This window comes from Sitophilus oryzae, unplaced genomic scaffold (assembly GCF_002938485.1).
Source record: "Sitophilus oryzae breed Bouriz unplaced genomic scaffold, Soryzae_2.0 scaffold_2006_pilon_pilon, whole genome shotgun sequence".
NCBI classification, from domain to species: Eukaryota; Metazoa; Arthropoda; class Insecta; order Coleoptera; family Curculionidae; genus Sitophilus; species Sitophilus oryzae.
In genome coordinates, this window is record NW_022146732.1 from 1273479 (window position 1) to 1287670 (window position 14192).

A 14192-nucleotide genomic window follows, 5' to 3' on the forward strand; every position below is an offset into this window, starting at 1 on the left:
GGTCTCGGTTCTTCTCGAACGAATGAATCATTGCGGTGTCTATGCGATGTTAAGGTCATCCGAGGGCGGGCCATATTGTGAGGTTAGGTCGAGTCCACACCGGCTCGCAACAGTATCTTAAGTTTTTTTTAATTAAATATAGCATTAATGTTTCTTTTTCATTAAAGAAAAACATTTTTATCTTATATTAGGTTTATATTGTAGAAATCATGTACTAATGTTATTCCAATTCTTTTTTATCACAGGGATTTATTTAATACTTACACCGTTTTCATACTATAAATGAATATTTCCTTAGATGGAACACAGCTCCAACATTTTTATTATTTATAAGATTTTTTTTTTCATAAACGTGGGACTAAGAATATCATCATTTAGTACAATGAGAGTACTCATCATTTGTGTCAAATAAACCTAGTTTGAATAAATTGCCTACAATAAAAGAGAAGTTTTGCATTTTTGTCCTCTAGAGCCATATGTTCGAAGCACTGTGCGCCGGCTTACTGCCGGCCCTCATGGTAAATATTCTTAACTGGCCAACAATGAACATATTCACACTACCCGTAATGTCGCCGTCGCGTCGTGGCAACGCCCATTTCCCATTTACTTCCAGTTTCATGTTTATGTTATAGTGAGAATCTCGCCTTAGCCGTAGAACCTATGGAAAAAACATCTTGTACTAAAGAGTTCAAGAGAAATTGCTGGAAATGATTTTAATGATTCTAGAATGGCCGCTAAAGTAATATAGCAGCAATAAGAAAATGTACTAATAACTTTAGTAAAATACAATTTGGCTGTGTAAAAATCACAGGCGTTAGTAAAAGTAATAATGTAGATATAAAAAAAGTATTTGTATATTTAGTTTGTCTAAAATGAAGTTAGAAAATGGTGACAAAATTACAAATTTTATTAGACACTGCACAAGACTCAAAGTAAAACAAGTAGCCGTGACCACATTGCGACGTACATCCGTCAAATATTTTGATGACGTGCACAACTTTTATTGATTTCTATAGGGCCGAAATTTCTTTTATTATACTTTTCCTAATTATGTTATTACAATAAGTTTATTTAAATATGTCTATATTTTAGGAGATAGAATAGACCCGGAACTAAGATCTGAAGAGGATAAAGCGAAGGCTTTAATCAAAAAAGCGAAAGTTGAAGACGACGAATACCATAAAAGATCTGGAGAAGAACAAACGTACTATGGCATTGCGCATACCGTTCATGAAATTGTTACAGAACAGGCTTCGATAATGATTAATGGCAAATTGAAAGAATATCAAATAAAAGGTACATCTATAGTCTGCGCAACGATGAGATACATTGACATGCGTATTATTTAATGCACACGTAAATTGTATTTTCCGTTATTTTTTGGATGCCGTATGTCCCCTGACTCGTTGGACAGACGACATTCTTCTCAGTTATAAATAAATACGTTCATTCACCTCACCCCCTTTCTTGTTTGTCAATAATGTTTTTAGACAGTCAATTTAATTAGCTTATTTTTATTTTTGTAATTTTATTTATTTTACAAGATAACATTCATTCAGAGACTCGTACTAAGAGCCAGATGAATTATCACATCGTCGCCCTGTTTGCTAGACGTTTTAGAGTATTAGCTCTTTTTGGAGTTAATCGAATTGTTCAGTGAACGGCTCAAATGTGTGTTTGATGTATTGTATTTTGATTTTCAAGTGTTTCAATTTTTCTTAGGTTTGGAATGGTTGGTATCCCTGTACAACAATAATTTAAACGGAATTTTGGCAGACGAAATGGGTTTGGGTAAAACGATACAAACGATAGCTTTGATAACTTACCTTATGGAAAAGAAGAAAGTTAACGGACCTTTCCTAATTATAGTTCCTTTATCGTAAGTAAAATTATTATTATTACGTTTTTTTTATTAAGATTAACATATTGTATAATATGTATATCTCTAGGACTCTATCGAACTGGGTGCTAGAATTTGAAAAATGGTCACCATCCGTCGTTGTAGTCTCTTATAAAGGATCACCCGCAGGTAGAAGGCAAATTCAAGGACAGATGCGCTCGACCAAGTTCAATGTTCTGTTAACTACATATGAATATGTCATAAAAGATAAAGGAGTTTTGGCAAAGGTAAGCAGTGCAACAATATAGTTGAAAAATAACAGGTATAAATAATACCTTATGATCGAAAAAAAGGCCTCTGCGATAGCTATGAAATGAAAATCGTTGTTATTTTATATGTAAAATTATATGGGAAATGTCATCCATGTTTATTTCCCAGCCAACTGGACGCCGTTTTTGTTCGATTATATGTGTGTGGTACTATGTATATTAAAATCCAATTAATTACATTTTTATTTTATCTCTCTATTACTTCTCTAATCATTATTAAATAATCACATTCATTACATGATCTAAGAATCAAAATTCTACAAAACATATCAGGGGCGCTATTCTGTACAATCGTCGGTATCGATAAGTTACCGACAGTTATCGGTACGTACGGCCAATGAGCGTCGTGTTAATTGTTGTCATAGCTTTAGGTGTCATTAATAGGACATATAGCAAATTTGTACCGACGACTATCGGTATCTCTACACTGGGGTTAACAAGGACACGGTATAGAGACCGATCCTCGTGGTACAAATTTGCGATATCTGTCATAGGGCCGATCGATAACTATGACAACAACAATTAACACATATTTGCTATATACAAATACGTACCGAGAGCTGTCGTAACTTACCGATACCGACGATTGTACAGACTAGCGCCCCCGGTTAGGTTAGGTTGCTGGGGTTTGGGATCATGTTTGATTCCTCACTCGGAGACCTTGGGCCTATTGCGATACCCCTGTATTGTTGTACCAATCCTTCCTCTTATTCTTTATTTATGTTAAAGCACTTTCATCTCTTTGCAGAGTTCCCGATGTCGCTAATGTTGGCTTCTACTGCTTCCTCTAGTCCCTCCAAGAAACCTTGCCATAAAGTTTTAAAGCGTTGGTATTCCAGTGCCGGACAGTGGCACAGCAGGTGCACTATGGTTTCTTCTATCTCCCCGCATTCTCTGCAGTAGTCGTCGTTGGAAATCTCCATCTCACAAGGTTTACCCCCGTGGGGCAGTTTCCAGTGGACACCTACAATTATGCGTACTATGTTCTTTTTGTGCTCTACCACTGGCCACAGTCTTCGAGCTGTAGCACAGTCCTCACGATATTGCCACGTCTGTTGCTGCTTGTCCTTGATAGTAGTTCCTATAGCTTCCTTCAGTGTGTTGATCGTCACAACGAATGGTGGGTCATCTGTCACGGCCTCTCCACTGGTCCCCTCTTTGGCGAGTCTGTCTGCTTCTCGATTGCCCACCACATTACTGTAGCCTGGTACCCAGCACAGAATAGCCCCGCCTTGACGCAGCCAGGACAGTGCTTCTCGGCAGTCCCTTACAGTTTTCAATCTTACTAATTGCATGGTGATGCTTCTTAAAGCGCCAAAGCTATCAGGGTATATCTCCTATTTGTGTATCAGCGATTTTCTCTTGTATACAACTGGCCGCTTTCTTTATGACGTTAACCTTTGCTTGTAGAATATTTTTGAACAAACATGTCATGAAACTATAAATAAAAACCCTCGACCAACTATTACGAAACGTATATTTACCTCAAAAATCAACACCTTATTTTTAAGAGAGTTATTCTAAATTATTTCGAGAGCCTTAATTTATTGCAAAATAATAACCTATGGAAGAGAAACCTGTTATTTTAAAGCAGTGCCTAAAACTGTTATTTAGGAATAACAGTCAACCACTATTTCACAGTGTGAGGGAACACTGGAGGAACTATTTCATCATAGTGGGGACAGTTATTGACTGTATTTCAATTGTGTCGGTTATACCGTGTGATTTAATATTATTTCGTGAATTGCACGAGCATGTAAGATCAATGTAAAGATCTGCTAGAGATACTTTATTAATCTTAATATGGAAAGGTTCTATACTATATTTTTGTTCTTAAATTTAGCTCCAGTGGAAATATATGATAATTGATGAAGGACACAGAATGAAAAATCATCACTGTAAACTCACGCAAGTGTTGAACACTCACTACAACGCCCCTCATCGTCTTCTTCTTACTGGTACCCCGCTACAAAATAAACTTCCGGAGTTATGGGCGCTCCTAAATTTCTTGTTGCCGTCGATATTCAAAAGCTGTTCCACCTTCGAACAGTGGTTCAATGCGCCATTTGCGACAACTGGTGAAAAGGTACGTTTAAATATGATGTTTAGTAAGTCAGATATTACTTACGTTTATAATTTAGGTTGAATTAAACGAGGAAGAAACAATTTTGATCATCCGACGTTTGCATAAAGTTTTAAGACCGTTCTTGTTAAGGAGACTGAAGAAGGAAGTAGAATCTCAATTGCCTGACAAAGTGGAGTACATTATCAAATGTGACATGTCCGGTTTACAAAGGGTATTGTATCGGTAAGTTTAATAATAATATAGGAATAACAGGAATATATTAAAATAAAGATAATAAAGATATTACAACATATTTCTCGATTTCCTTGTAACTGCAGATTTGATTAAATAATTTACCTCATGAAACTGTAGGTCACACGCGGATCTACACTTTATTTTTAATTTCATATTGAGTGGAGGGTACAGGGTGGCTCGAATTCGACGCTCATCATTGAGATTTCGGAAACCGTAAGAGCTACAGGATCGGTTAAATGGAGGCAAAGTTGCACAATTTGATGCTCAATAAAATGCCGTATTGCATTTTGAAAAATTCCGAGTACTTCCGAATATATTCGAAAAAAAAACGGACTTTTCAATTTTGTTTCCTGGCTTTATTTGTTAAGATAACTTAAAATGAAAAACACATTTTCATGGCCACTTTTTTCTGCTCTATAACTCTGTGTGATTAAATATTGACTCTGACATTTCGACTTCTGGCGACATCAACTTAATTTTTTAAATACGGACCTGATTTTTTTTTCAATTTAATTAAATCCTTTCATCACTCTTAAAACACTATATATAGTCACTTTGATATTTGCCGACGTTTCGTACATACAGAAACTTCCATCACCAGAATATTTTATGCCAAAAAAAATTAAAATGCAATACGGCATTTTATTGAGCATCAAATTGCGCAACTCTGCCTCCATTTAACCGATCCTGTATCTCTTACGGTTTCTGATATCCCAATGATGAGCGTCGAATTCCAGCCACTCTGTACAGGCTGTCCAAAATTCGAGCCTCATCATTGAGAACTCGGAAACTCTAAGAAATATAGTATGTTCAACGACTCGGGGAAGTTTTCAAGAGACGAAATCCAAAAAATGACAGAAACTACAATTTGCCTGTGAATTAAAATGAAAGACGCACACTGTTACTGTCAGGGATCCTCCAGTTGGACAGACTATACCAGGTCGGTTAAATGGTAGCAAAGTTAAGCAATTTTATGCTGATCAAAATGCTACTTATTCAGTTTAAAAATTCTGAATATTTCCGAAGAGTTTTGAAACCCCTGAATATTTGCTACTTCATTTTTATTTTCTTATTACTCGAACGAATATATTACCGTTGATTGAAAAAATAAGAAGATACGCAACCTTATGAGCGATTTCGTAGCACAAATTCTGTCCGAGATGTAGCTGGCAATACCGTCGCCGCTATAGCCAATCTGTCCGTGATTTAATTTAGCTCTGCGCCGCTGCGTGCGTATGATCGTTTACAGCGCAGCGGATAAAGAATACTGTACCATAGTTCTGCTTTCAGTCGACAGAGTGGGTGGTAGCTGGAGACAGTGTTGCCAGAACTACGGATTAATCCATAGATTTACAGATATTGTACAGTACGTTAATAATACGGATTTTCTATCATTAAACAATGTATTATAATATATGATTACAGTTGGGGGTTGGAACCTTTGGTGTTACAACTGACATCAGCGAAACTGGCATCAGTTACTGTAAACAGGTAAACGACATAGTTCAGCGCAGCACCAGTAGAGAGCTGGCGTTGGTTGTAGCGACCGCCAATTTTGGGCCCAGAAAATAATATTCACTTACTTTATTTTCGCCCAATTCCCCCGTTAGCGTCTACAAGAACACTCTTCTTCTTATCTTCCAGCAGATGAGTCCATTATTGAGTTCCTGCTCTTGTACTAATTTGGCTTGTTAAAAAGGGAGCTTATTTATCAGGTATTTTATACCTCTTTGTTTAACACAGAAAAACCCTGGAGTATGTTTATACAAAATATTTATTAAACTAAACCACCAGTATTAAATGCCTTTTTAAAAATGTTATAAGTAATTTAAAATCGATTATTACATAAGTTCTTGTATCATTCAGTTTATAGTTTCGTTTCAAAAAAAATACAGTCACTTTTATAACACACTTGTCTATCATCTATCACTTACTTTTAAGTATCATTTCTGCTTTCAGGGCCAATACTCGAAAAGCACTTAAATACCTACCTTCCTCAACTTATATTGACACGCGTCGCGCTAGTTAGACTCTGAATGCACCTTTTTCTTTATACTCGCCGAAACTCGACCGTTAATATGTATAAATAATTCCGCACGAAATCAGTCAAAAATAATTTAATATTTTTTTTCCTTTTTCTCGCCATGTTATTCCCGATTAAACACTTTTATTAGTTGTCCAAGTCCCGACCTAATAGTTTATTAATGTTAAATTAAATCTTATTGTTTTTTCTAAGTTCCGACCGAATATTTTCATTTACTCTTGCAAATTTACTGCGTTACCCCAGGTTCAAACACTTTTATAATTTTTCTAAGTCCCTACTCGAATATTCACTTATTAAATTAAAAAAAAATAAAAACTGGTCAACATTTGGGCATTACGACGAGCTGCAACTGATATTTGCCCAAAGACTTCTTTTATGAACTTCTGGACCCGTATTTATATGTAAAATTTATCCACTACTCTCGAAGAATCTATTGTCCCCACCGTTTTTTAGGATGGCTACGTGCGTTTTAATTGGTGCATTTTTTCTAAAGAATTTTGTTTACTGACCTCGAAATGAGGCCAGCGTTCGACAGTCCCTGAGATTTTTTCTAGAATTTTTACTTACTGGACTTTGTAGATTTTAAAGGAAGCTTGACCTTGTATTTAAATAATAATTTTTAATTATTTATACCTATTTGCAAAAATATCGGTTCACCACAGCGTGTGTACCAATGGGACTGGCGCCAGCTACTGAATACGTGTAAATCTGCCTTTAGGTTGCGTATCTTCCCAATTCTTTCAATCAACGATATAACAAAATACATTTTACATCATTGCTTTTTTTGTTCTTCAAGTTGGTTTTATCAGATTTTTAAACTGACGTTTTGTCTTTCACTGTAGTTTTTATTAACGCTTCTAAGGGCCCAAAATCAATGATGTATCGCACACGAAAAATTCATATTAATGATTTTCTGGTAGATGTTCTGTGTCTCTAACACAGTTTCTAATACATTATTAGTTTTAGGACCTTGGAAGTTCTTAAAATCCTTAATAAAAAACCCAAGTAGCAAACAGAAATTCTAAAAGGATTGAATTATTTTATAACAGTCGAATAGCGTTGTCTTAAGGACTGCGTGATTTTATTAAGCGTTTGGTTTCGACCATTCTGCTTTTTAATAAAAGTTGTCATATTAAACTATTTTCTAGTGGTTTTTACAACGTATCCTATAACGCATTAAACGATAATTTCTTTTAGTATGTATAACACTTAGTAAGACAATGCTATATGATAACAAACATATTATTTTATTAGACTCTTATACCCACCATGTAAGAGTTCTATAATATTCATATAACTAGTAGTCACAAGACCATATAATAGTTACTTAAACTTGTCTTATTAAAGTTGTATTACGTTGTATGATAGAATGTTTTATTGCGTTAAACTACGGTGCTGTATACAACACCAGTTATATAGCCTTATATGATAAAATTGTGATTAACAAAATAAATTCGCTGTAATATCTGCATTATAAAACTGGTATTGTATAATATAATCTCATTTTAAATTAAATGGTATACCTAGTTATTTATTTTGTTATTGTTGTTGTTGCAAAAGTAATATCTACGTACGAGTATAATCTATCACAGCTATTATGAATTCTGGACAAAGTTGGAAAAAAGTTAACAAACGCAGTGGTAGTTATAAAGAGCATGTAAGAAAAAACTCCTCGAAATTACGGCAAATAATCCTGAGATTCCTGGGTTCTCAAAAGCCAAAATCTCTCGGGTTGTCCGGCTTCTTCAAAGCATTGTTGCCACGTTAATGTAAAAGTTTTACTGTAGTAATGTTTGTATTGTTTTATTGTTGTTTTTCCAAGTCCTTAGTTTGCCGCTCACTCGTCGGGCACGCATGAAATGCATTGCGTGCATGAATCCATGAAAATCTGATCATGTTTGTTAGTTTAAATACTAATATTTAAACATTAGTTTAAATAATAATACTAATCAAATGAGATTTGGCAACATCTATTTGTCACAAATCTCAATATGTCCAAAATAGTGCCTGGAAATTCTGCGTAGTGATAGATATTTATCCTATACCGTTTTATTTTACAACAAAGACTTATTTAAGGGATTCATTTATAATAAAATGGTTGCATTATAATTCGCCATGTTTAAAGCAGAATTTTTGTATGGCCTATGACCGCCATTATATGAAGCAAAATTAAAAACATCAAAATAAATTGTAAAATGTTATTTTTTAGAACTATTGTGTGATAAGATTCCCACACACAGTAATAAAGTGTTTAATTAAATTAAAAACAAGAATTTTTGAAAATTTTATTTTATTTTATTGTTTAAATTTATATGTAAACCTTAATCGAAATTAAAGCGCTTTAATTTTTTGCCAAATACATACCTATAATCTACCAGTAAAATTTTCGGCGCAACAAAAATTGTCCCTACTTTTCAAACCCTATTAATGATTTTTTATATTATATATTTGTTGTACCTTCTGGCTCTTCCCGCCATTTTCATTGTCGAGTAAAGTCTCGTTTTTAACAATCCACATCCTCTAGATTCATTTTACGACACGCTTAAAATATAATTTGCTCCTAATATTCTTCGGTAAAAAATAAAATACTCTTGTACCTCGCTAAATGACCAAATGTTTTTATTGTTCTGTTGCTTAGATGTGACCACGTAATACACGATAAAACTAGTTTTATAATAGTCATATAACGCTGTGTAAAATAGTTGCATAAGAGTTGTATACCCTTTTTATAGAACTTCTATACTACTAAACGGTTGTATAAAAATGGGCCTTTTTTGGTTGTAAAGCTATAATATTACGGTCATATAGCACGTTATATGAATTGAGGTATCCTATAAAAATTATCACATAGCTGTTTATACAGCCTTTATAAAATAAAATTTGCTACTTGGGAAGCTAGGGTCGCTTTTAAAGAAAGACGAAACTTTGATTTGAAAAAGTAAAAGGACGATCTTATGGAATAAGAAAGTAGCATTAGTATTCAAATAAAATGAAATCGCGAATTTTCGTTTTTTGATGTAAAATTTCTTTACGCGCGATGTCAGTAAAAAATTCAAGGCCGCGACTCGGCCTTGAATGACGGCCGCGAGACGGCATGTGAAGGTCATGCGAAGAATTACGCCAAGGTCGTCAGGCGTCTGCAAAAATAGAATACATTAAAAAACGCAACCAACCGTACCGGGAGAAAATTGACAGGAGATATGCCTTATTTTGATTATTGTATAGGGTTATGGTTGGGAATTTTTTTTTTTTAATTTTTGGTAAGTGTTCAGATATACTTTCAGTATTCAGATTGTTTAAACTTTAAATCTGGCACTTTGATCACCATGAAATTGTGCAACTTTGCCTCCTTTTAACCAACCTCGTATCTCTTCTAGTTTCCCAGATCCCAATGATCTATCTAATATATAATAATCTATCTATACACATACAGAGTACCAAGAATAAAAGTTCAATTGTAGAGTGTATGCCAAAAAATTTGCATAATTTTATTCAACAAATAACTACATAATTTTATTATTTGTTAAAATATACCATGAGCGGATTATAATATCTTCAGTTTTAATATTGGGTGACGATATTATTCTAAATTTATTTTAATCGGTCACAATTTTAGGCACATGCAGAGCAAGGGAGTTTTGTTAACGGATGGTTCTGAAAGAGGAAACAAAGGAAAAGGAGGCGCTAAAGCCCTCATGAATACAATAGTTCAGTTGAGAAAGCTTTGCAACCATCCATTTATGTTCCAGCATATTGAAGAAAAATGGTGCGACCATGTCGGTATAGTTGGCGGTGTGATATCTGGGTAAGAAAATAAATGGGTGTTTTTATAAAAAAATTACATTTGGTTTTATATAAAGACAATATATATTTTAGACCTGATATCTACCGAGCGTCGGGGAAATTCGAATTATTGGACCGTATTTTACCCAAATTGAAAGCAACAGGGCACAGAGTTTTACTCTTCTGTCAGATGACACAGCTAATGACTATAATGGAGGACTATTTGACTTATAGGTAAGAATGTTATTATATAAATAATAAAACACATTTATTTCACTGGCAAATTTAACTTTATGCATCAAAATTCTAATCGCCTTGATATTATACATACATATAGTAACATGGTTCCAACAACCACTCTCCAGAATAACATCATATTCACAGAATAAAATTTGTGATTGAAAATGTAAATTCTTCTTGCAAAGTTCGTCAGTCGTCTGGTTGTGTGGCGCAATCCTGCGTAGGAAATAATGCTCTGAAACAGATATTCTTGTCAGGATGTAAAAAATATCCCTTATATAAAACTATATACAGGGTGGCCCATCGAAAACGTTCCGCAAGGCATAACGGCCGGGAGTAATTTTTTTGTCAGAAAATCCAATAACACGTCAATTTTGTTTGTGAGGGGGACAACTTTTGCCCCAAAAATGATTGTAAAATCTTCAACCTCCTAAGCGGGGGTGTCATCCCCCAACTTTTTTCAAATGGGAAGGGGGGTCAAGTGGCGCCGCAATGAAAAGAGCTTTCTATTCTCTATATTTCCCCGCTTTGTTTTTGAAAATCGGTCGAGTCATTGAGAAAATATGAAGGATTGAAATTTGAAAAGTTTATTTAAACATTTATCAGAATAAATGATAAGGATAAATTCCTTCGACCAATTTGCTGTTTCTTCTTATTATTTCTAGATGTTTACGCATTTTTTCACTTGCCACAAGGTTGAACGATCAGGTGCGGTAGTTGCTAGATAGGTGTTCTGTGACTTGTGCGTTGAAGTTCTTCTCAATATCGTTAAACTTTTTAACAATTATGGTGTACTCACTTGCAGAAAAAGTGGAAATAATCGAACTTTATTTTAAAAATAATGAATGTATCGGGTTGCACAAATATTCAATGAACGCTATCCTGACAAACAATTTTATGGCAAAATTGTTCGCGAGTTAGTAGCAAAATTTCGCGAAACTGGTTTCGTTATGAATAAAAAGAGGCAGAGGGAAAATCCTGTAGTAAATGAAGCTATGGAGGTATTCGTATTGGGCCAAGTTGCCATGGATAGTACGCTGACTACAAGAAAATTAGCCAATGAGACCGGCGTGAATCGTACAAGTGTCCAAAGGATATTAAAAAGACAAGTTCCACCCGTACAAAATTCGTTGGTACAAGAACTCAACGAAGACGATTTTGATCGTCGCTTGCAATTTTGTGAAACTATGAATGAACGAGTGGCGAATGATAATAATTTCCTATTTAATGTGTGTTTTTGGATGAGTGTACTTTCTTTTTGAACGGTGTAGTTAATCGGCACAACCGCCGGTACTGGGCTGAGGACAACCCCAGAGTTTTTCACAAGGTGCACACACAAAACCTTCAGAAATTGAACGTGTGAGCTGGTATTTTTGGAAATTCTATTGTGGGTCAGTTTAACGATATTGAGAAGAACTTCAACGCACAAGTCACAGAACAGCTATCTAGCAACTACCGCACCTGATCGTTCAACCTTGTGGCAAGTGAAAAAATGCGTAAACATCTAGAAATAATAAGAAAAAACAGCAATTTGGTCGAAGGAATTTATCCTTATCATTTACTCTGATAAATGTTTAAATAAACTTTTCAAATTTCAATCCTTCAATTTTCTCAATGACTCAACCGATTTTCGAAAACGAAGCGGGGAAATATATAGAATAGAAAGCTCTTTTCATTGCGGCGCCACTTGACCCCCCTTCCCATTTGAAAAAAGTTGGGGGATGACACCCCCGCTTAGAGGGTTGAAGATTTTGCAATCATTTTTGGGGCAAAAATTGTCCCCCTCACAAGCAAAATTGACGTGTTTTTGGATTTTTTGAAAAAACAAATACCCTGGCCGTTATGCCTTGTGGAACGTTTTCGACGGGCCACCCTGTATATAAAATGTATATATAAAAACTTCCCAAGCTGGAGGTTCCCTTTGCTTGAACCTGTCTTGTTATGATATTGAATAAGAATTTTAAAGAAGGTTTGTATTTATCTTTAAAATTCCCTATCTATGGATCAATGAAAGTTTTAAGTCTAGTAAGACAAAAATAATAAAGCACTGTAAACTTTTTTGATGCAGCATATAAATATCTTAGGGAAGGCCTAGTATCATTCGGTGAAATAATCAAATGACTCACCACTATGACCCTTTTATTTTTTTAGACAAAAAAAACGACAGTTGGTCAGTAGTGTATGACATAATTCAGGATTGACGTATTCAATTATATTTAGTGACTTCCTGTTTCACCGACCCATCAAATGACGACAACTTTTGATTTTGAAATAATTAATTTAAATTACACTCTGAATAGAGTTAGATTAGTTCCTGTTCCGTTATTGGGATATCTAATACATCAATGCTGTTATACTGAGGTATTGTGTTTAGTGCCTGCATATTGGAGATATTGTCTTGGTTAAGGATATGGCTGTAATGCTCTTTCCAGCGATTTCTGATTTGCTCTTCCTCTTTTAGAAGTTCACCGTTTTGTGCCTTGATTGGGCAGCTTACGTTCTTAGTTGGGCCGTATACTTCTTTTACAGCCTCGAACAATTTACGATAGTCGTGATGCGCGGCGTACTCTTGAATCTGATTTGCTTTTTGTGACCACCAGTTATCCTTTAGTTGGCGCAGGTTTCATCGAAGCGTGTTGTTGGCTGCTTTAAAGTTGTCCACCAGCCTTGGATTGTGTGGATTTGCAGTGACTGCTTGATGTGCTCTATGCTTTTGTTCCAACAAAGCCTGTATATGTGGTTGATTTTCGTTAAACCAGTCTGAATAGACCGATGTATCATATGTCAACTATTGACATTTTCGCATAAAAATAGTATTTTAAATTTTAATCTAGAGATCAGTCAGCAGTTTTGAGAAAATGTCAAAAGTTGATATACGATTTATCAGAATATAAATTGAGAATGTCATTTTATATCAAATAAATTAAAAAAATATTGTGGTATCATTTAAAAATCAAAAGTTTTAATCGTTTCGGGTGAAACAGGAAGTGAAAAAAAATTAATTGAATACATCAGAAACTAATTGAATACATCAGTCAATCTTGATTTATTGTCGTATTCTAACATACCAAATCTCGTTGTTATACCTGAAAAGATAAAAAGTTATAGGGAATACTTTTGAGAAACATCCCGTATGCATAACGGCATACATTACATTGCCACTTTCATTGCATCTTTTCCAATTAAACCACTCATTTACCCGAACAGTTGAGGGTTGGAACCTTAGGTGTTCCAACAGCAAAATAAAACACTAATTCACCACAATACACCAAAACACTTTACTTTTACACTGGACGCGCGTTTCGCTAACCATGTTGGCATCATAAGCAGATGATTAAAACTCTTTTACTAATTAAAACTCTTCGATAGAAAATCTTAAACCCTTTATAATGCGTCTTACTAGAAATATTACTCAAGTTATTTCAGTTTGTTCATTTATTTTTAGGGGCTTCGGTTACTTGAGATTAGATGGCGCCACAAAAGCGGAAGATAGAGGCGATCTGTTAAAGAAATTCAACGACAAAACCACCGAATATTTTCTATTTCTTCTGTCTACGAGAGCGGGCGGTTTAGGTCTAAACCTCCAAAGTGCCGATACGGTCATCATTTTCGATTCGGATTGGAATCCACATCAAG

The 14192-nt window shown here is 34.9% G+C and overlaps 1 protein-coding gene across 1 annotated transcript in view; it reads left to right on the forward strand.

Moving 5' to 3' along the window:
• LOC115883870 (ATP-dependent helicase brm-like) overlaps positions 1-14192 on the forward strand; it is a 220412-nt gene that overhangs the window by 190009 nt on the left and 16211 nt on the right. The window contains exons 15-22 of the mRNA XM_030902283.1: positions 1093-1296; positions 1723-1879; positions 1950-2127; positions 4013-4255; positions 4311-4477; positions 10150-10338; positions 10410-10550; positions 14002-14191. Of these exons, the coding sequence (XP_030758143.1) occupies positions 1093-1296; positions 1723-1879; positions 1950-2127; positions 4013-4255; positions 4311-4477; positions 10150-10338; positions 10410-10550; positions 14002-14191 (1469 nt within the window). The remainder of the gene's footprint in view (positions 1-1092; positions 1297-1722; positions 1880-1949; positions 2128-4012; positions 4256-4310; positions 4478-10149; positions 10339-10409; positions 10551-14001; position 14192) is intronic.